This window comes from Dermacentor silvarum, chromosome 11 (assembly GCF_013339745.2).
Source record: "Dermacentor silvarum isolate Dsil-2018 chromosome 11, BIME_Dsil_1.4, whole genome shotgun sequence".
NCBI lineage: Eukaryota > Metazoa > Arthropoda > Arachnida > Ixodida > Ixodidae > Dermacentor > Dermacentor silvarum.
In genome coordinates, this window is record NC_051164.1 from 108,331,434 (window position 1) to 108,355,814 (window position 24,381).

General features: G+C 45.4%; 1 protein-coding gene and 1 long non-coding RNA gene across 2 annotated transcripts in view; one reads left to right on the top strand and one right to left on the bottom strand.

Annotated features, from left to right (window-relative positions):
• The window catches only part of LOC119433463 (F-actin-monooxygenase MICAL3-like), a 417,931-nt gene that overhangs the window by 123,952 nt on the left and 269,598 nt on the right, over positions 1–24,381 (top strand). The window contains exon 2 of the mRNA XM_049658165.1: positions 8,119–8,223. Coding sequence (XP_049514122.1) covers positions 8,119–8,223 — 105 coding nt within the window. The remainder of the gene's footprint in view (positions 1–8,118; positions 8,224–24,381) is intronic.
• On the bottom strand, positions 15,118–23,855 carry LOC119432912 (uncharacterized). The gene is made up of 3 exons (XR_007464165.1): positions 23,065–23,855; positions 20,954–21,037; positions 15,118–19,473 (listed from the first exon to the last, which is right to left on the bottom strand). It is a non-coding gene; the product is annotated as an uncharacterized LOC119432912 (long non-coding RNA).

The following is a 24,381-nucleotide window of genomic DNA, read 5'->3' on the forward strand; positions in this document are numbered from 1 at the left end:
AATTTTGTTCACTAACGCCTTGCGCTACGCGGAGGGCCTGCGCGGTTGGGGGGGTTCGGGATGATTATTTCCGCCAACGACGCCGACGCTGGATTTTCTGCGACACGGGGTCCTTAACGCTATCACGTTAAAAAAGTTGTCGCAGTTTCACCCGAAAGTCGAAGCATCAATTGCGATAGCAAATTAGTAAAGAGCTATACGGAGTAAGGATAGTAGTTTTATCAGCTGTATAAACTTGGACATGCAGCAGCGCCAGCAACGCGCACAACTGTTGTCGGCGTTTTGCCCGCGTTCGCACCGAACGCGCGCGGCGTTTTTATATAAATACGTATTTGGTGCCGCAGCTGAACGTCGCCTCCCCTCCCTCCCGTCCCCCCACAGCATTTCGCGCGACGGAGAAAGTCGCGTTTGCTCTCTATATACGGAAAGGAGGAAAGAGACGCTTAATTCTGCAGCCCTTCAGAGAGCACGGCGGAGAACGCGCGTTTGCTCTCCGACGTGCGTTCGCTCCCCGTGAAAGCGCGCGTCCCTCGCGCCCTTTCACTCGCGCATACAGCGTCCGGAGCGCGGCGACGATTTCATCGCCGTTGACGTCATACGGAACCTCGCGGCGACGGCGACGGCGGAAATCCGCTTTGGAGTGTCCATATAATTGCTATCGCAATAAAAATAAAAGAAGCCGTCTTATGATGGCATATTGACGCCGATACAATTAACACCGTTCCAACACACATCCGCGGCCGTGACACATCATTCAAACTTCCATCGCTGATTCAATCCACAGTGTTTCAAGACGTACGCCTATCTTCGGCGCGAAACTGCGCACACAACGCCTAGACAGGTTATCCTCATGTTATGACCACCGAAGAGGCGCGTCGTATACCGAACCAACGGAGCCGTTCTTGCATATACCGCTGTAGCATGGCATCTCATACAATACTCAATGGGGCTCAAATTGTTTGCGCGTGTTTCGTTTAAACATCTCGCAATCACTGTTTTCGCGCACACATTTTAAGGCACAACACTAAGCTGTTTCGCACGTGACGCGCGTCTTTTAATTCACTGTCTGCAAGAAACCGAAAAGACATACGCGAAGAGACACGATCGCATTCATATGTCGCGCGAACCTTGGGTACACGCCGTGGCCTTTTGCAGTAAATCGTGCTGCTTTTACTACAGCGATAACAATTTTAACTACAAGAGGAAGAAGCGACTCAAGCGGGAAAACGAAGAAGACGGAGAATGACGTCTAATCTCGGAAGTCATCACAGCCTGAACTACCAATTCTCCCGGATACTAGATTTCATTACCACGCGCATGTCTATAGCGGCAAGTGCGTCGACGAAGCGATGATCTCAGTGGCCGAGCAATACATATTACGGAGGGAAGAAAAAAAAAGAAGAAAAAAAGAAACAGGAAAAATCCCAGCGGTAGTCCACGGAAGCACGAAAGAGGACGGGGGGCATGCAGGAGGTGCATGGTCGCATTTAGACTATTCTTCCTCCGTGCGACCCAAATCCAGCTCGATCGTAGCGCTGGACATTATGTACACCCGGCCACAAAATATTACGTACCTTGCAATCTGACGAACCATGCAATCGGATCATGCAACCGAAGCTTCGCAACGCAGCCTGGTATTTGTATTTCGGGCCTCGACTAGAACATGCTAACAGCATTGTCGTATACAGTTTTACTGGCTACTGCTACAGGCTGCTCGGGAATTGAACGTTTTCTGAGATCTCGTGGTCCGTAAACTTTTGTGGCCCGTTGTACGTGTCACAACACATGTATCGCGTATAGCTGAAGCTTTTATTGCGATAGCAATTATATGGACACTCAAAAGCAGATTTCTGCCGTCGGCGTCGCCGTCGCCGTGAGGTTGAGTATGACGTCAATGGAGATGAAATCGTCGCCGCGCGCCGCCGAACGCTGTATGTGCGAGTGAAAGGGCGCGAGGGACGCGCGCTTTCACGGGGAGTGAACGCACGGCGGAGAACAAACGCGCGTTCTGCTCTTTGCTCCCTTAAGGGCTGCAGAAGTAGGCGTCTCTTTCCTCCTCTACAATCACCATATATGTAGAGCAAACGTGCCTTCTTCCGACGCACGAAAGGCCGTGGGGGGGAGGGGGAGGGAAGGGAGGCGACGTTTAGCTGCGGCACCAAGTGCCTATTTATATCAGAGGCTCCGGCAAGTGTCACCAACACCGCACGCATTTTGAGCGAACGCGGGCAAAACGCCGACGGCGTCGACAACAGTTCTGCGTGTTGCCGGTGCTGCTGCATGTCCAAGTTTATACAGCTGATAAAGCTGCTATCATTACTCCGTATAGCTCTCTTCAAATTTGCTATCGCAATTGATGCTTCACCTTTCAGGTGAAACTACGACAACTTTTTTTAATTTTTATTACGCCAAGCGTGTGCATTCCTAGCTAGCCCATAAGGCTCACAGATGGCACGTTGTCAATGTATCTATACATTGATCCCTTCTTTCACAACACTGCAATGATTCCGCTAATAATTATGTTAAAGAACATGTAGGCAAGCCCGGAATTGCTGGCAAGCCCGGAATTGCGGTAGCTATACGTGTTCTCCCTTTGCATGGCACCAGTCAGATTAAATTACTAAACCGTTTCAGTTCACAGATGAATCCGAATAACCGTGTAGGAGAGACTGGCAAATCAAAGCTGAAAGCAAAACGGCACTGCTTTTTAACGTGCATTAGCAGTACAGTTTCTCTGCGCCTGGATTTTTTTTTTTTATATAACTCTGGACACTGCTAACGGATATCGTTGCACTCAGAAATTTGACCAGCCAGCTTGATCGCTAGAGTTCTGGAAATTTCTGAAGCATTTTATACTTGGTAGAACAGTGAAGAGTTTCCACAGCGAAACCCGATGGTACGTGTCTCTCGTATACTATGCTGTACGAGAGACGATTCGCGCACTTATATATGCTGTTTTTCGATTTGTATATTGTCCCTTAACGTCATAAAGATTCTTAAGCTGTATAATTATTTTATGAAGACAGCTTAAATTAAGGTGCGTGTTTGGCGTTGCTAAAGCCATTAACATTACTGAACAATATTCTTGTCATAGTCGCTTTAAAATAACAATGAATTCTTACTCGTATTTTGGAGCCTGATTTTCCTGTGAACACGAGATGGCCGCCTTGTGAATCGTCATTCAGGAATAGAGTTGCACTGCAAGGGATAAAAATTGAACGTTGAGTCGTGCCAATTTCCCCTTTTGAGATCGTCAACGATGACGTCAGCAAGGTCACATGACGAGTGCATTTATGTGAAGCGCGGCGGAGCACCATCAGTATCTAGTGGCATGAATTTCTCGACGTTGACAAGTTGAGGATGTGTTATCTCATGTGCTGTACGCCTTACGTGGAGAGATGTGAATATATACCAGCAGTAAGAGTTCAAGAATGCACACGGATATGTACAGTTTTTCGAACACGGCGAAGGTTATAGGCGCACGAATCGAAAGGAAAGTTATTCTCCTGACTGCACAGTGATAACACCGACATATAGCTCAGCAGGCAAGTCTCACATAATTAAAGGTTAATGCACAAATATTCAAAGGGATGCATAGATTCAGAAGCTCGTATAAAGGGTCAAAGAACCAGTTACTGAATAAATACGTAGGTCGATGCCGGACACTAAATACCTCAATCAACTCGCCCAAGACATGGCGTCAGATGTGACGTGGTTTCGTGACGGGGTATACTGGAAACTTCATTATTTAGCTATATACAGACTTGCATCTTAATGGTTTGAACAGCCATCTATAGACGGTGGGCATTCTGCCATTGACACGGCGTTGTCGCAGCCCAGGGTTCAGATTCTTTGTACGCTAACACTGGTTGAAGTTAGGAGCAGCTAACGACCCGCCGTGGTGGCTCAGGGGGCATAAGGTCGCCCGTGCGACTGTAGGTATATAGCAACGTCCGCAATCCGACGAGGGCTGTATGCGAAAACGCTCGTAACCAAGTGTAGAAGTGCACGTCAAAGAACACCGCGTGGTCCGAATTAGTCCGGAAACTTCCACTGTACGGTGTTTTTTATACAGGCCCTGAGCTGCGTTTGAATGTTAAGCCCTGTCAAACAATCAGAAGCAGCTGACGGAATAAGGGAGCCGCCATGTTACTTGCGGCCCAGACACTGCATAGACCTGGCATCCCGTGTCTACGTCACATCACCGTTCCCCTGTTCTTGCTTAGAAAGATATCTGTCACAAAAGTACCACTTTGGTCCGTAACATTAAGCATATCAGTGATTGGAAGTTTGTGGGAGAATAAATCGCGGAAGAATAGCGGCCAGTTAGAGGAGGTGCCAACTGACCTGTAGTTTTGCCATTTCGTATTGGAGTCCCGCCGAAGACACGCACCGTTCGGTTCAGGCTCGCAGCTGGCCGCTTTACTTGATTCGCGCTCGTCTTTCTCAGAAGATGGCGCTGCGTCAGAAAGCGTATATATATATATCATCATCATCATCATCATCATCATCATCATCAGCCTATATATTATGTCCACTGCAGGACGAAGGCCTCTCCCTGCGATCTCCAATTACCCCTGTCTTGCGCTAGCGTATTCCAACTTGCGCTTGCAAATTTCCTAACTTCATCATCTCATCTGGTTTTCTGCCGACCTCGACTGCGCTTCCCTTCTCTTGGTATCCATTCTGTAACCCTAATGGTCCACCGGTTATCCATCCTACGCATTACATGGCCTGCCCAGCTCCATTTCTTCCGCTAAATCTCAACTATAATATCGGCTATCCCCGTTTGTTCTCTGATCCACACCGCTCTCTTCCTGTCTCTTAACGTTAGTCCTAAGATTTTTCGTTCCATCGCTCTTTGTGCGGTCCTTAACTTGTTCTCGAGCTTCTTTGTTAACCTCCAAGTTTCTGCCCCATATGTAAGCACCGGTAGAATGCAATGATTGTACACTTTTCTTTTCAACGACAGTGGAAAGCTCCCAGTCAGGATTTGGTAATGCCTGCCGTATGCACTCCAACCCAATTTTATTCGTCTGTAAATTTCTTTCTCGTGATCAGGGTCCCCTGTGAGTAATTGACCTAGATAAACGTACTCCTTTACAGACTCTATAGGCTGACTGGCGATCCTGAATTCTTGTTCCCTTGCCAGGCTATTGAACATTATCTTTGTCTTCTGCATATTCATCTTCAACCCAATTCTTACACTTTCTCGATTAAGGTCCTCAATCATTTGTTGTAATTTGTCTCCATTGCTACTGAATAGGACAATGTCATCTGCAAACCGAAGGTTGCTGAGATATTCGCCGTTGACCCTCACTCCTACGCCTTCCCATTCTAAGAGCTTGAATACTTCTTCTAAGCATGCAGTGAATAGCATTGGAGAGATTGTGTCTCCTTGCCTGACCCCTTTCTTGATAGGTAACTTTCTACTTTTCTTGTGGAGAACCAAGGTAGCTGTGGAATCCTTGTAGATGTTTGCGAAGATATTCACGTATGCCTCCTGTACTCCTTGATTACGCAATGCCTCTATGACTGCTGGTATCTCTACTGAATCAAATGCCTTTTCATAATCTATGAAAGCCGTGTAGAGAGGTTGATTGTACTCTGCAGATTTCTCGATTACCTGATTTATGACATGGATATGATCCATCGTAGAACATCCCTTCCTGAAGCCAGCCTGTTCTCTTGGTTGGTTGAAGTCAAGTGTTGTCCTGATTCTATTGGAAATTATCTTGGTGAATATTTTATACAATACTGAAAGCAAGCTAATGGGTCTATAATTCTTCAGTTCTTTAATGTCTCCCTTCTTATGGATTAGTATAATGTTGGCGTTCTTCCAGCTCTCTGGTACACATGAAGTTGTGAGGCATTGCGTATAAAGGGCCGCAAGCTTTTCAAGCATGATATCTCCTCCATCTTTGATTAAATCTACTGTTATTCCATCTTCTCCAGCAGCTTTTCCCCTGGTCATGTCTTTCAAGGCCCTTCTAACTTCTGCGCTAGTTATAGAAGGAGCCTCTGTATCCGGTTCATCACTATTTTGAATGAAAGTAGCTTGGCTGTTTTGGGCACTGTACAGGTCAGTATAAAATTCTTGCGCTGCTTTTACTATGTCATCGAAATTGCTGATGATATTACCATGCTTATCTTTCAGTGCATACATCTTGCCTTGTCCTTGTGGTGACGTGGAGCAGAGGTAGAATACCCGGCTTCAAATCTGAAGGTCGTAAGTTCGAATCCTACTCCAGTCCACCACATTTTCAGGCATGGAGTGGTGCCTGACACCGGCAAGAAAAAATATATATATATCGCCGAGAGCTAGTGGGGCTATACTAGTTCAGGTGCACCCAAACTAGGAAGACCCACTAAGCTTCATCAAAGTCACTCCCTCACCAGAACAGGAATTGGCCTCCCTGGTGCAGTATTCGGCCACTACCTCCCTCATGACTCCGACAATATATATATATATATATATATATATATATGAATTACAAGAGGTAAAAAAGGCGCACATTCATTCGAGCATTCCGAGATTCAAGCGCTTGGAAGAACTATCTGTTCCCTGTAAATCGATGCGGCATCTGCACAAAATCTAAAATGCAGAAAAGAAAGAAGAAAAAGCACGCCCTCCCGGCTCAGGCAGTGCGTGATTGCCAAGGTGTCTTAGCAAACACAATGCATAATCGACTAATTAACAAGAAATTGCTAATCAGTTCTTGACTTATGGTTTTTGACCTTATGGTCCATATTGCAATTTACAAATTCTAGCCGGGGAGTGCGCAAGACGTCGTTATATGCATTGAAGAACAAAAGTAACTGGAACGCACTGCATTTCTCCGCAAAGTTGGGGAATTGATATCTCGAAACTGCTGTCATCCTGAGAATTCGTTCCAAGTGAGATCTGCCTTGCGAACTCCACGGCTAGTATTTGTAAATTGCAATATAGGCCTTAATGTAATTAGTTAAAAACTTAATTAGTGAACTTTTATCAGTCGAATATGCATTTCAATTTATCGTACAAGTAATGTCCGCCTCTTCGAGTAGACCAGCTCATGAACTAGAATTGTGCTATTTGCCACAGGCAACCTTAAAAAAAAAAAAAAAAAACACGTTTGAAAGTGTTCGCTGAAACACCCGGTATATGACTGACAATAAGTTACAGCTATACACTCTGCATCAATCTGAATGGGAGGACAACGTGTATTCAACCAGCGATTCCGGCCAATGTGTCAACTGGTTTCGTATTGAAGTATTCCTGTGATGGAATCTTTTCTTCTATTTCACAGCAGGAAACGATGAAAATTACCGGCTATAAAGAGACATTTGGTGTTCACTTTTTACTGCTGCATTGTTTGCACATGTACAAAAAAAAAAAAAATCGCAGAGGCTGCGGCAGGACGGAGAACTTCACTAATGGAGACAATAAACATTCTTTGCTCTACACCGTGAAGAACAGCGGTGACCACCAAAGCTGGCACGACAGGCGGGCACATAAAGCAATAGATCAGCCTGTTCTCGGATGTTATAGCAGCCTGGCGTATCACGTATTGCCACGCGTCGCTGTGTTAATTTTTGCGGATGTTTTCACTAGATTAGCGCTATCATCAAGTGATCGCTTGGCAGAAGACGTGCCTACAATATCCGAACTTCCTTGAACGTTGTGTCTGTTGAGATTGCCCTCGCTTCGCGAATAATGTACTTTCTCTAATGTACGCGAGCTCCAGTGATTAAGCGGGAATTTATACGGTACGATACGTATAATAGCGGACTGACTTGACCCTTGACCTGTGAGTTTAGATACGACGGCCGACGATTGTGCTCGCCGCTTCACAGCTTTGTTAACTTTTGTTAAACAGTTAGCATGCGGTTTTGTGGTAGTCTGGTTCTTCAAGTTGACTATTCCTCTCTTTTTTCGCCGTTTGTTTTGTTCTATACAGCACTACAATTTATGGGGCACTGCAGCTAGTTTGCTTAATACGTTAAATGACACGATTAAGTGACTTATCATGTTTGTGGGTTGATCTAATTTCGATGCGTTGACTGTCTAGATAAACGTTATGGAAGTATGGGGGGCTCAAATGTCACTTGGCAAATCGTAGCTCTTCTTTCTTTCAGGTTCGCCGCATTGTTTGTGGACAAGACGGTCGGGCTTGCTTGTGTTCACAGGGGAGCCTAAAAGTGCAAGCGCAGCGTGCGTATGGCGGAGGAGAGACGAGGCAAGTTTTTGTGACGGTTATTGAGCGCTCACTTTGCGAGGTCACCTGACACTCGATACGAGTCGTGTGAAAATGAAGAGGCGAGCGTAACGCGAAGTAGGCCTCCAGGTAGCGGCGAATTTTGCTCGACGAGGTCAGGATGAGGCTTGCGACCCCTCGAGCGCTGGGCGAATTTCGCAGTGCCTGAAAAGATAAATAAAAAGAACAAAGAAAAGCAAAATCGACGGGAACGATACGCGGTGGACATGTTGCAGCTGATGTAAGGCAGGCAAGGTGTGAACAAGTTGCTCGACATGCGAGAAATCAAATGCCCTCGAAAAAGAGGGCAAATGCTGTAGTCGAGTGTCGTACAGTGATTGTTCCGAGCAAACATGAAAATATGTTTCGATCACTAAACGCTGTTCTAGCAATTTGTGTGTTTGCTCTTCACTACCACTATCTTTAATGTTTCGTGGGCTCGTGGTCTAGTTCATTCTTGATGACTGATTCATATGCCACGGTACCCAGTACGACGCTGGAATATGACTACAGAAGTGACGAGAAGTGTCGCTGGGCGAATGTGTGTCATAGTGTCATATCGTCCCTGGTGACAACTGTTACAGTGTTGTGCACAGTTGCGCACATTGCAGACGTCTATGTTCACTGACAACCCGAAAATTATGCGCAAGTTCAGCCCACAAAACCACACTGCACTTGTCCTCCGCGTCTCCGCACTCCGAAATAGTTCCCGAGAGGTGTCAATACGCACTGAAAGAAGTTCGCCTCCACCGTGACGTCACTGAAATAAGTTGGCTTAATTGGCTGGATTATTTACACAAATTCTCGTTGAGTTGGACGACGGTGTATTTGCCACTGTATGCTTAGGTTGTCGCGGACTATAGCGTTCGTTGAATGTATTTTCGACGTCACGTTTTCTTGCTGGTCCGGCGTGTCTGCCCTTAATTTAGCGCCATGGGTCTTACCACTGTGGTATTACGTCGCATGGTGACAGTCTAGGATGCGGGAATAAAGTGTTTTGATTCGGTGCGCCTTGATGCGAGCACCAAGAATCTGGTGCCATGAGGCGGGGTTGTTTGACTAAGGCCTAACCAACATGTTGCGCCTGTTCCCTCCAATCATAAGAGTGACTGTTGTTTTAGGTAATTTATTCACAGAAAACATCTTGAAATGGAATATGGGCTAATAGCTAAATCAACAGCTTGATCTAGGCCCATAAACTTCAACAGAGTAGGGGAATAAAAGAATATAACATGATAACACTCGGGAAATACGATGTAACTTTTGCGCAAGAAATTGTAAGTGATCATAGCTATACAATACCGAATAAACGATAATTAAAGCACACCACGCTCATGCAGATCATCAAGCAAATAATTTTTAAAAATGTTAGGCTTACCTCAGTGAGCCACTTTGTATCAGCACTCCAGACGTCTCGAGACCCAAAAAGAGCTCTGTTTCCTTGACCTTTGGTGTGCGAAGCTGTCGCTTGCGACTCCTTCAGGTGAAAACAAACTGGTCAAAAGAAATGTATCTATCCAGCCGTGAGATCACAGCAACGTACATCCGTGGGCAGTATGACAGGCACGAAACCCAAATTTTCATACAAGAGGCCATAGCGGCCCAGCAATATATATACCGCACGCTTCCCTTTCCCTTTGCAACAGGTGCCTTTGTAACAGAGCTCTGACTACTCTTTCACCGTTACACGTTTTCAACGTCTTTGACAAGAAAAAATATTTGGTGGAAAAGGTACTCTTCACGTCACGTATTGACATGTTACGTTCGAATCCACTCGTCACGAGTAATTGTCGCCCAGAAATTCCGTTAAGTTAGCTTAGGTCCACAACAGTCCTAAGTCTGCCACAAAAGAGGCAGACTTAGGACTGTTGCGGATGCTATGCAATCTTGCTGCACTCAAAAGGGAGCTGGGCAGTGAGACGTGTAAACAAGCACACACAGGTCAAATTTGCGCGCGCAGTCTCGCGTCATGTGAAGCCGCCTACAGGGCAAACCACGAACCGCATCTCCGCTTAGTACCGTCTTTGCGAAAGAGGTGTCGCTTCAAGCGTGATGTCCGCCGAGCTATGGACTTTAGCCGAGCACTAGTGCACTGTCCACATAAAAGTCGTCGTCATTGTGAAAAATTCTCGCTTATTATAACCTCCACATCTGTCCATGTTTCACGTGGCACCTTCTGTAGTGGATGTGCTTTTACACGAAGTACTGGAAGTTTAAAAGCTGTAAAATCTGCAAAAAAGCTTGTGAAGCCCTGCTGGCGGTCTTGACTATATCGTCTAAGATATATTTTATACGAAGCGGCTAGATTGGTATAGTAGTACCATTGGCGGACCGAGTATCAAGTTCCAATTCTTAATCTTTTATAGTGCAGGCGTCGACAACTATTCGTCCTTCTCTGAACATTTGTTGGAATGCAACTTCGCTTATCTAGCGATGGCACGCATCTGACAATTTGCAGTGGTAGAAAACTCTTCCCGAAAATAGCTCACACACTAAAATACGACAAGCACACGAGAGTTGATCGCTGCAGAGCTTCTGTCAGCGAAATATTATATCCGTTATCCTTTACATATCCTGTACACTACTTTGTCAGAATTCCTTACATTCTCAAGTATGTTAAAGCTAGAATGGATCGCTGTAGAACATAGCTGCAGCGAAAGACAAGAGCGTATGTGTTATTTCGCTATTTTCGTACTGACGTATAGTCAGAAGCTCCTTAAACATTATTTAGGTCATTGCTATATCTGTGGCATTTGCCAGAATATATTTTCGTCACTGACATACCAGTAGCGAGGCAAAAGGGTCGCTCCCGCTCTGGTTCGTTTTAGCGAAATTTCATTGTTTCAGATACCGCTTCCTTGAAAGTGGTGGCATGTAAAAATTAGGTCAAGAAGAAAATTCCCTTGTGTACTTACAAACAGCCTCGTAATCTGGCTGCAATCGTGAGGCGAGAGAAATCCTTCGGCCACCAACCTCTTCGGTCCGTTCAGGCAGTATTCGTCCCTGGTGAGCTTGATGCCGTCGCCAAGGAACTCTGCGTCGCAATGCTGCCTCTGTTCCTGAATCATTCAACAAGTGCAACCACATGATAATATTCTGTGTGGTGTTTGCTTTCAAGTTAAACTTCAAGAAAACGTTTAGTAGGTTTGTAGTCAAGCTTTTATCTATCACAGTTGGTTCCACAATCATGTCCTTTCCCCTTTGACGGCGTCTGCCGGAGTCTGGTTAATATTTTACCAGTAAAGATGGACTCCATTGCATTCTAAAATCGTCAAAGACTGAACTTGGCAAGCTTCATGGATTTTAACTGCTCTAGAAACCCAAATACGAAAAGAAATTACTTCGAAATTCGTGACCTCGCCTGACATACCGATGCGAGGGTTTCAGTGCGAAATTATTTTAAAAAATGAATTCTGACGTTTATTTTCTCTTCTAATACTCTACTTATGACCGCGAAATTAACTAAGATAGAGTTTTGAAGGAATAATTTATCAGTGTAAACTGGTCGTATTGATACGTATGTCCTTCCTCTTTAGTGTCCTTTTGAACGAAGTGAATGAATGAATCATTCATTCATTCATTCATTAATTCATTCATTCATTCAAATCGATGAATCAATCAATGAACTGTCGAAATGCATACCTTCAGGCAGACTGACGCGGCCGCGGTACAGTTGAAAAGAGGCGAGGAGTGCAGGAGGCCGTCGGCGCAGAACTTTTCACGCCGGCCACGGTGCGAACACGGAGACGTCTCTGCGACGTCCTCGCGTCGACGTGGAATGGACGACTCGTGGTACTCGACGTTGGCCAATGTGGGACGCTGCGCTGGCGAGCGTCGAACAAGTGCTGGTCACCGGGGGGACGGGCAGAAGGATGATCGCCAGTACGGGCAGCAGGGTTGAGCCATGTATCGATGTTGATGCAGAGCCCGTTCTAACGGCACGTTACCCGCAGGGTTGACCGATTCGTCGAGCCGAAATCCCGAAATGTCGTGCCCCACTACGAGGGCTAGGCCAATAAACATGTAGTAGGAGGGAACGAAATGTAATGAGAGTTTTATAAAACGAATAATGGCAACAATAGACAATGAATAATGAAGCAAAATTGGCGAAGGACGAAAAATAATACGTTGAATTGTTAAAACTCAAGGGACGAACAAAAAGAGATCAGTGACCGCGTTTGCTGTTCTTCTTCGTCAATGCACATGCGTATCCAGGTTGCATGCTAATGCTGAATGTAGCCATTATCTACTGAATGTAGAAAAATGGCTACAGGGAAGCTTGCTCATGGTCCAGGATTTCCTTATAACAAACGACTTGCCAGTTACACTTGTTTTCGTTTCAGTTATTTTTAAATTTATGATGCACGATTTTTTTTTTCGTTCTTTGCCAGTAGCATTGCATTTTGCGCTATCTTACGCAGACGGGTTTTCTGTCTGGGCGTGGTACTTGTGGTGATGATGATACTTTCAAGAGTGCATGGCACAAACTCACCGTGAGTGATAGGCCTGTGAGAATCTTAAATGATGGTGATGGCCCTCATTTATGGCTCGTACCCACTAAGGGGGATATGCCAAGAATCAGGCAGCCGGAGGTAGCTAAAGAAAATTCTTATTTGAAAACGAGAAACGCAAAGTGAAAGAAAAACCAAAGGAGGTATTGGGAATAACTATAGACTAGTATGCGAGTGAACAGACAGACTAACTGAGGCGTGAATTTGAATATAAGTTACAATCAAGGAGAGAATAAATACAATGTTAATAAATGCGGTCTATATGCTTTCTCCTTCTTATTCTTCTTGTTATTCTTTTTTTTTTCTAGTGCTACATAGAACTCTAGAAGAAAAAAAAATGACTTCAGAAGGCCGCGCATTTCCGTCTCTTCGAGGGCATTCTTGATGAGGCGAACACCGAGTTTGCTCGATAAATTGCAAAGTTCACTCAGTCATTTAAACGATTAGATTTTGTATTATATACTTACTTTCGACAACTTGTCGGAACCACGTATATGAATATAAAGAGTACTCGAGGCATGTTCATTTAGTAAGAGTACCTGAATCTATCATTTGCTTCAAATATACACGCCACCACGATGCCACGAAATACATTCGCTCTCCAGTGCTTACTCTATACTGCTGGTAAGTAGCGGTGTGCGAACACTTCGAAATTTATAGTACGAATCAAACAGTGTTCGCTATTCTATTCACTATCCATTTGTGAATTCGCTTTGCGAATTTGTCGAATATTCGCTTCGTTCAAGTACTCTAAGAGACAAGAACAACTCTTGCAGCCTATACAGGGAGAAAGACCGATGCAAATTGAGACTTTTCTGAATGCCGTTGGTGCAGTGGAACCGCGATTGTGGCGGAGACGATCGAATTGCCGACAAAAAGCATGGCCACTTGGGCGCAATGTAGTTACCAGCAGTTCAGCAAGCATGTCTCGCCTTAAGCAGCCTACCATTCCGCTGTCCCTCTTGAAACAAGGAGTTTATTATTTGACCAATATCGCCATGCATGTTTGCATTCTTTCAAAATAATGTGTGCTGCCGTAGTGTGACCCTTAGTTCCTTCAACAAGCACTATATACACTTTACTACACGCGTGAGGGGACGTGCTATTTCGTTCCTCTTTTTTTTCATTTTTATTACGGTCATTGTCATAATGCACCAGATATGATCGTACTTTCCTATAGTTTCCCAATTACAAGCTTCTCATTTGGCCTAACGTCCAGTTATTAATGGTATTATATGTGTCAAATGATGTAAGCAATACTTCTCTGAAGAACAGACTCCATAAAAATTATAATTACACATTTATAAATTTTTGGATATTCGAATGTCGTTTTTACTCGAATGTTCATATTCGATTCGTTTCGATATTTTCCCTATTCGAACACCCCTTTTTTCCACTTAGTTTCATCGCGCAGTGACTAAGGGAGGTTTTTTTTTTTATTTGTTTGTTTGCTTGTAGGCTTTGGGGGTGTGGAAATGGATGTCAGTGTACCTTAGCGCACGTGGTGAGGATAAATATTTCGTAGTTGGAGCCTTTTTTATTTATTATTATTATAATTTGTGGTTTATTGCAAACGGGCGTGACCGTAGCACCGGCTGATTTCATTTGTGTAATTGTAGCATGCAGCTTAATACATATAAAAGGTCACTTCATCATCATCGTCATCATCAGCCTATGTTTATGTCCACTGCAGGACGAAGGCCTCTCCATGCAATCTCCGATTACCTCTGCCTTGCGCTAGCTGATTCCAATTTCCACCTGCAAATTTCCTCAATTCATCCCCCCACCTAGTTTTCTGCCATCCTCGACTGCGCTTCCCTTCTCTTGGCACCCATTCTGTAACTCTAATGATCCACCGGTTATCCACCCTACGCACTACATGGCTTGCCCTTAAGTGAAGTACCTTAAAAAGTCACTTAACTGATGTGTATTATCTAAATGGTCACTGTGATTTGCTGTGCCCATAATGTCCACTTCTTTAATCACTCCGCCTTAAGAGACCAAATTACGGTGCCTACCACAGGCGATCCGGTTATTAAAATCTGTACAGCAGTGACGTATATGTTCCGTTACATCGACTTATTTCGAGATATGTAATATGAGGTGGTATAACTGAACTTACGTCGCCACAGGCGGACAGCTTGAATCACTGTGCTCATTTAGACTTACAGGGCTGGAATTAAAATGAGGTTTGCTAAAACTCTATACGCGTCGCTTCTGTCTTCACCTAATTTGCTTCTTAATAGTCTTATAAGGTATTTTTCAACGAGACCACATGCAATCATATCACAATGTATATGCTTGCTGTATGCACGCGCCAGCGACCTCTGGCCGCCCCTGAATGACGCAAGCGACACAGCGTAGGGAAATTCTAAAAAGTCGCCTTTATTTGGTACTGAGATCCAGTCTACAGGTACAGAATAATTTTTTTTTCAATACAGCCGCGCACCGGCACACAGGCGGCGGCGGCAGCGGCATCTACAAAAGAGAACAAACAGCACCCTGACGATAGCATCTGCATAGAAACTGCAATTATCGGCGCAAGAAGACAAAGAGACCGCGCCCCTGCGTGCGGCACGATTACAGTAGTTATACACAACGCCTGCCAGGTTACTAGTAATATTATTACTATTATACGTCTCCTCGAGGTACGCTACGAGGGTACCGTGAGCATTACTTAGTGCTTGATCCAAGGGCGTGAAACGTGAACACACCCTGCAGTGACAAACAGATGATGTACGGAGCTAGTGGCCTTCCGCCGCCATATTGGCGATGCCAGTGGCGACATCTGTTGCCGGCGCGGCGAAGCAAAACGACGTAGCGGCGCAATTCGGTTCGTTCATGTAACCTTTAAAGGTTACAAAACCTTTAAACCTTTAACCTTAAAACCTTTAAAGGTTTAAAGGTTTCGGCATTCGACGAGCGTTTTCGCGCTGTGCAAGTGTTCTGATAGCTATCATTAGCGTGCTGTCTGTGGAATCGCGTGTATGCCAAACCCCCAGAGCACATCCTCCGAGATCTGTGCTGTGCTGTCAACTCGGAGGACAAAAGCAGAGTCCATCTGCAGGAATTGAGTGCAGTCGACGGCACTCGCGCTGTCAAATGAGGTGCTCGTATATTCTGGTCCATTAACAACGCTACAAAACTGGAGATGTCTCGTATTCTTCGTGAGCGCAGAGACGTCTCGCTGCAAATTTCTGCGACAACGTTCGTCGAACGCAGCAAAATTATCATTAACGCCAATTTGTCAAAAAAAAAGATATGTCATATTGATTGACAAGCGCCAGTGTAGGTTTTAGCAGACACTCATCTTCGCGACAGAAATGTGCAGCAAACGACGAATCTCTTGCCGCAAAATCGTATCAGTAATCATGTGTTGATTTTGAACAGCGCCAATATGAAGTAAGAAGAGCGAGTTTCTAAGGCCGAACTATTTCGCAAGCACATCGCATTCCTCTACTTGCTTGAAGCTTATGAACACAAAGATCTCTGAAATAGTTTCTCAGTGATTGCAGACCCGCTAAATTTAGTCCAGTTCTGTAGCGTCGGCGGTTTGAAACCACAACTTCTGTTTGACACTGCATGACATTCTTTCTTTGACAGTGCTGACATTCTTTGACAGAGCTGGCCAATGTCAGAACTTTCAGCATCCTAACATCAACACTGCTGTGTACGAATGTACAGTGACGCTAGTGGCAATTTCTCTAGTGACGCTCTAGTGGAAAGTTATGCTGTTCAGTGCATGACTATTGGCTGCTTAAAAAAGAAAAGAAAGAAATATCATGCAACAATTTCTATAGCTCCGCTGTATACTTTTGTACCATTTTATTACTTTTTTTCAACAGAGTCCTAAAAGTTTTTTTTTCTCTCTCTCTCATCAAGACAGTGCAATACTTTCAATGAATTGAGCTTGCGAATATTGTCTGGCATTCGCGTTTGTACTGAGATACTCGGTCCTGTTGAATTCGGCAAGCCACGGCAGCTCTCTGATTACGTTCTGCGCAGCAGTTCCTCCCGTTCTGAACAACAAAGCTATCTCGAATGGGTTTCTGTTCAGTACTGTGGTAATTTCAACCGTCGGCCATATAAACGAGAACATATGTAGACAGCATGGCACGTCGACTTAACTTTGATCTTTAGTTTGGAAGTGAGCGTTTTCACGCGCCATACTGCTATACGTTTACGGCAAGTGTGCATACATCTCTCAGATTATTTTAACACAGCCTTACCGTTCCACCGTTGTCGATATCGCCTGCCGCGCATGCGCATTTGGTGGTAAGCGGCAGCGATAACGCTAGAATGCTAACGCTATTGGGAAGTAATGTAAGACTGCATATGCAACGTTTCCACGAAACAAAAATTAATAGGGAAGTTCCGTGAATCACAGGAATGAGGAAGAGCTGACTGTATTTGAAATGTGGCCCTCAGGAGTCATTTGTCAAACGAGTGAAAAATGCCAGCGTCGTTTTCGAAAACTGAAAAATCATTGTCAGAGCTCAGCGTTTTCCGAAGCTGTACACCTCGAACTAAATATGTAATCGGCATAATACTGATGTTTTCTGAGCAACAACATGTGCATTATGAACTGTGGCATATGTAACTGAATGCGATTGCTGAAAAAGGAGGTGCGACTATGCTATCAGGAACCATTGAGTTTGATATTGCTCGAAAAACGTGTATGGCAGTTTTCCGCGGATAATATTTGGCGCCTTTGGGTCAGAGCAAGTCCATTACGGATGTAGTCCACATTGCTCCTGCCGCGTCCGTTTCTGCTTGAGCAATATTTGCGGAAGAGACTTTTACAACACAGAACGCATTGTTAGCCTATTGGCACTAATAATACATTAAGTTAGGTAATTTAACACTTTTGTAAGTGCTTATAAATCAATCGTGACGCGAGTTGTGGCCTGGTAAGCCGCAAAGAAAACAAACACACTAGTGGCCGACGCCATCTTGAAGTTTCCGCACAAGCTCCCTGTGACGTCATATTTATGGCAGCGCCTACTGGCGGGTAGTTGATCCTTTATCGTACGATGAATTGCATCCGAAAGTCAACAAATACATCATGTGCCATGACTTCATGACTCACGTCCAAAGAAATTAATCACGACTTTATATGTGCTTTTCGTGCACAAAAAGAACTCAATATGCGTACATGTTGTCGACAGTTGACGTCACAAGAAGTGATCGGCGACGTCCTTAGGCCGCTAAAATTGAAAAGGAAACTTTGGTCTCTGGTATCATCGCTATTATCAACACCATTTCGCGTGACCGCAAACACAGTTTCCCGTGACTGCTGTACCTGTCGAAGTTGATTTAGCGTTTCCCTTTAGTATGGTTCTGATTCGCTCGTTCAATTGAAATGATTTGCCTTCACTCGGATTGAAGATAATCTACACCTTGGAACGCGAGCAAAACGAATCAAGGCTATCTGCTCCGATATTCGAACAATGCGCGGCCGTCCTTGGCGTTAATAACATAGTACAGTTTTGGTTACCGAGCGTTAAGGTTACGGTATAGTAGTCGGTTCAACAGATGCGGATGTCTTAACACATGATCGCATCTTAGCGGTTGTATTGTGCACGCAACCGCTCGCCAAACAGCTAGCGCCTCGTAAAATTCGGGGCAGGGCATTTACCAAAGATAATTTCGTGACAACCATTGAGGGTTAAGCGCGTTCTTGTGCAAGGCTGGCAATATCTGCTGCACCAATATGTCCAAAGTTCTGCCAGTTTCAAAATTCAACGTGCAATTACGATCTACAAATGGTTCGTGAGCAAAACGAATGTGAAAGTTAGGTGCCTCACGATTGCGTTCCTGCATTTACTGTTTGTCCGTTCTGTGTCTCTTCGCCAAAATATAGGTTTTGTTCAGTCGGTAGTCTTGCAGGACACAACAAGTGTTCTTACATATGCCCATTTTTTTCCGTCTTCAGCTCCTCTAAACGCTGTTGAGTGGTCTTGTCCATCGGTGTACATTAAATAGCAAGAAAAACATGATGCGATTCAGCGTCCGATCCGACGTACTGCTCGTCGTACCGATGACCGGACCCTACAGGTTTCTTACAGGTTCCGTCATGGTTCATGATGTTCCATCAGGTTCGATTCATCAGTACGAGCGGACAAACATTTCTAAGGCCCGTCGCACATCGCGTCCGACGCCAGAACATGCGTCTCCTAAGTAACGCATGCAACATCACTTGATGAACAGACCCCAACTTCACCGCTTGAAATGCCACTGTGAGTGCGTTGGCACATGTAATTGAGTTTGAGTACGCCTTGTGTGCGTTATTGCGTGTACTCGGAGGAAATACACTGACTTCATTGGAGAACATGTAGACGCGGAAAAAAAAGTTTCACGAAACGTTTCAAAAATTCGGTTGGTAGATTGTAAAGCTGGTCTGACGTTGCGGTAATTCCATATTCACGAGAAGAGTACTATGCTGAAACTAGTGTTCTCATTGCTGATACTTCGCACCTGCAATGACGGGTCAGTACTCTGTCGAGTCATAAAAGAAATGCGCTACTCGCGTTTTTAACGTAAGCGGCATATGTTGTAAGAGTTAACGCTAACAGCCTCTGATGTGGCTCTTGCGTCAATCAAGTAGAAACGAACAGTTGTTCTGAGCCTCGGCATCCATCTCGATCGCTGGCTGCGTCTTTCGTTTGGGCTGAACTTTGCTTCAGGGAAAGCGGTCCTTTGACTTTCTCCGTACGTTGTGTGACCTACGAGAGAAGAAACAGTTGCCATCAGAGATCCGCCGATGAGACAGGAACACGATTTTCATCATAAACACTTTTTCAGCGCGAAAGTATACTCAAGGACTAGAGGGATACCACATGACCATAGCGCCGACTATCAACTGAATGTTAATTTTGAAGGAAGGGTTATATAACATAAGAAAACAAAATATGCGCACTTGAATTGCGCACGAGTTATTTCAGTGGAAGGGCTTAAGTTGCGTTAGGGAGGGAAAATCACGATAAACAGTATTGGCAGGGAAAAAAAAAGTAAATAAGTATGGACTCATTGCTATCCTTGTTCTTTAGAAAGGATACCTCTTTGTGATGCATTGACAATGAGTGCTGGTTCACACATGTCGCAGTATAAGTGCGCATTTTTTGTTTTGTCGTTCCTTTTATCCCTTCTTTCAAAATGAACGTTCAGTTGATAGTTAGCGCTCGTGTCGTGTAGTTTCCCTTGAGTGTTTGTGTAATTTCTAGCTGTAATACTTAATGATGATCACCTATGCCAACTCGCTTAGTTCACCCTGCTTCTAAATGGTTTTCGTTAGGTGATAATGACGTTCATGAGGAGGACTAAGGGACCACCCGGGATGACTTCATGCAGATACTGTTTATTAGTTCCTCGGCATATAACTACGAAACAGCGCGAGGAGTACTTCCCTATTGCTAAACTGCTACCTGATTAAGGGAATGTTTCACTTCATGAAAACAAACACACGCGCACACACAAATGATACTGCACTGTCTCTGTGGTATACGACAATTTCATACAGCTTCTGATTTTTATGTCTGGCATGAGCAAACGTGAGGTCTGTGTCTAACACACTGACCAACTGGTCGTTCTTACACCGCAAGTTGAACGCAAAGAAATCTTCCTACAAAGCACTCAATGTTCATGGTATACTGTTCTCCAAACTGACGCTATATCACGTGCTTTCCGTCTTTAGCACCGCGCATGTTGAATGTATGGTCTCACGTAAACAAGCTGGAAATAAGCAATAAATGCCAGTTCAGGTCGGTGCGGGTGGCACAATAACCTATGGCGCAGAGACATTGCTTGGGATTCTGAAGCTTTTTCGCAAGACAGGCTTGCTTGATTTATATGGATGAAGAACATAGCAAAAAGCTTATGGGCACCGTGGGGCCGACTGACACTGTGCTTGCTTGACTGATTTGATTGTTTGACTGATTGATTTGGCCAAACGTCTCTGAACAGCAAGGAGCTAACATATAAGCTGTATTGAAAGCTTGATTTCCGAGGAACACGTATGTCGTTCCTTCGAGGCTCAACTATTGTGCAAGCTCCGAAAGAATTTGCCACGCCGCAGGAATCTCAGAGCGCGTCCCCCGTCAAATGTACCGCCGATGTCGCTGAAACCATTCAATCTGTCCGTAGATTCACTCTACTGTAAAGTCTACACACAGCGCCTATAGTTTCGGTTTCATCGCTATACTACACCTGTAGTCTTGATGCACCATGGCCAGACACCGCTGTAGAGAACGTTTTCTGCTAGTTTCTTGCAGTGTGTTGCGGTGGTGGGGCCTGCGAATATAGAAAAAGAAATACATTGGGGATATGTTTTTGTTTCTGTTATTGCTCCACTTTTATGGCTAATCGCTGTCACTGTTAGTGCTCGGTCGTTTGTGGAAGCACTTCAACACGTGACCAGGTCAGGAGTGGCCTGCAAATTCAACTTTACACTGCCGCGCCATGTCGGGCCAAGCCCAAAACGGAGTGGCAGGGGGGGGGCACTGGACTAAGGGCCGCCTCTCAATCAAAGAATGCAAACACACAAAGTATTTCTCTCTCATTCTCTTCCGTTTCTCACCTACTACTTGGCAGTGTACTTCATATAAGGAATACTTGATTTTGTAACTGGAAAACAACAATAACAAAAAAAAAAACTTTTGCGTGTTTTCTTTTTCTTTTGTCGCATTCGATGCTATTCAGTGGCGTGTGTCACTGACAACACATTTTTCTAAAGCTGTTCGAGTCGTTCAAATAGCGATTTCATTCACTAATGTAGATGCTGCAGTGACCATGTGAAGTAGGTGAACAGGAAACGCAAAAATTAAATTATGGGGTTTTACGTGCCAAAACCACGATCTGATTATGAGACACGCCGTAGTGGGGGACTCCGGAATAATTTTGACCACCTGGGGTTCTTTAACGGGCAACTAATTCTAAGTACACGGGTGTGTTGTGCATTTTTTCTGCCTTGAAATGCGGCCGCCGTGGCCGGGATTTGATCCCGCGACCTCGTGCTTAGCAGCCCAACACCATAGCAACTAAGCAGCCACGGCGGGTAACAGTAAACGCAGTCATAACAGCACGGTGACACAGCAGGCCATAGACAAAGGTCCGCCGGCTCGCCCACCACCTTTCAGTTATACTAAAATGAAACTATTCAAGTAGTTACGTTCATATGTATAATTGAAGATGTTTCTGCATTCTGCAAAGGGCACTTGAGAAACAAGTTACTATACAAATAAAAAAACTGCTTAGCAGCGCTGTCTACGGTGGTTGGCGGTTTTCGCATAATAAAAGCTACTGCTGTATGTTCCGGTTTCAACGCAAAATTGGCGTCATGGCTAGGCTTCCCAGCAGCGTCCCGCCAAAACCCGTAACGGAAGTTTCCCCGTAACAGCCGCAGTTTAATCGTAAGGATTACAAAGGCAGAAAAAAAAAAGAAGAAGAAAAAAGGCCGACAAGAACTCGTTCTCAGCTTCAGGCCGCTTCCTGTGTTATTACTGTGCTGCTACTAAGGCACATTGTCTCCTTCGTTCTCCGAATTCGTCTGCGTTTTAGCCATCGTTATCTTCGCCGTCCTTTATTTACTTCCGCACCAGTTTTGGCCATCTCTTTTAATCCCAGAAGCGCCTCCTGGCCAGGTTTCCCGCCGCTTTCTATAACATTCTGTAACTAAATTTACGTCACCACTGGTACTACAAGTTTAGAACGGCAGTGCTCTTTTTGATTGACACACTCCCGAATTAGTAAACGAAGATACACTAGAAGCTTTGATAGCACTTTGCTTGCGCCTTCACCGGTGCGCTTTGATCTTGGTCATTTAGTCCCACAGCTTTTTTCACGAAACGTCGAATAAGCACTCTTGTAAAGCCATACGATATTAGCTGATAGATACCAGCTGATACAATATTCTCTGCGATCTTTCTGGGAATTGCGTTTAAGTGCGCATTGATTGTCTCAGCCAACGGAAACGAACGCGACGAAGGAAATGGCACTATTACCATAACCTCCATTTTCACGCCACCTAGTTACTTTCAGGTGGCATAATCGTTATATCACGTCGCACACTCCTGACGCAGTGGTACCACGCACAGTCACCGACAGGCATCATTTCAATGCGACGTATCCAACGTCAATCACTTTTGGGGGCACACTTTTTTCGAGACGTGCCTGAAACTCGGCAGGCGTCATGTCAACGCGACGGAGTGTGTGCCCAAAATTCATTCGACAGCGAATACGACCCGTAGTCCTCGCCACAATATGCACATATACTTCCTGCTATAGCATGCATCTGTAAAACGTGGACAAACCGGACGTACCTTACTTTTGGCACGTGTCGCCAGGAGCACTGCTCTTCCTGTGGCCACAAATCAGACGATAGCGTTAATATGCAGTTTCTTGCTACGAGTCTACCACCGTTGCCGAGCGAAATTATAACGGTGAAGGCTTCCTCGGAGCCTCGACGACTATACGAAACACGCGTCTACACTGCTGTCGCGGACTGCGATAGTCACGCCGTCGCTCCACCGGCTGGTATCCGACGATTGACACCGTGCGCGCCGCAAGCTATAATAACGATTCACAAGACGACTCTAACGGGCTCTCTGCTGCTGCTGGAGGTTATTGAGCGTGTGTGTGTGTGTACTGATCGACGACCCGGACGTCTCGACTTGACGTCCCACGTGGACAGACTACAAAACGTAGCGCCGGGCGAGACCCTTCGAGGAAGGCACGCCTCGTTTCGATTCAGTCGACCATCTTCGTCCTCTTCCGGCGCCTCTTTTTCCGCTTGGGATCCGTCGTCGCGGACTTCAGCATCCACGCGGAGTGGCCCGCTCGCCGAACCGCGTTCACTTGGTCGACGAGTAGCTCAGCACCCACCGCACGAACACGAGCAAGCACAGGCCTATGGCGCACCATATCACGAACAGCACGAAGTAGTAGAAGCCGCTCTTGAAGCTCATCGAAGACGGCAGGAGCGTGCGTCGAGGAGCCAGTTGGGAAGCGATGAACGGCGACGATCTTGTCGCCTCGTTCGAAAACGGAAGATAGTTTCCTGTTTTGCTATAAGCACGCAACGGAACCAAGGCGTGCTTACGCGTGACTCTTGGTGAACCTCCGTACGGCGCCTGTCGCTTTTTTTTTTTTTTAAGCGGAACGTGCGGCAGTCTCGGATGAAGGCCTAGCCGCCGACCCATCCAGGTTTCCCATGATGCAATGCGCGCGCGAGCGCGCCATCGATTTCTGTGAAGACCGCCGCCGCTTTTTACCTCAGCCTTCTCCGTTTTTTTTTATCCTGCCTGTCACGTGGTAGAGAGCCACGTGACCGCATCGCCTCCCTCTTTCCCTAATCCTCCCCGATTGTTTTCGCTGGGATATTTCGCTCTCTCTTCTGCACTTCGTTCTCTCATGGCGTTGTTTTCGCCTCGGAGTAGGGAAGTCTTTGCTGGGCGATCGAGCGGATTTAGGTTTCTCTTCCCGCAATCAAATCGTCTTCCGGTCACCGATTTTTCGGGAGCTGGCAGGCTTACGCGCCACCTATGAGCGAGAAACAAATAAACCTTTGCACACTTTCTGCGCGATTCTGCGAACGACCGTTTGTTCGGCAATTGACCGCACGGTGGCGCAACATTCTG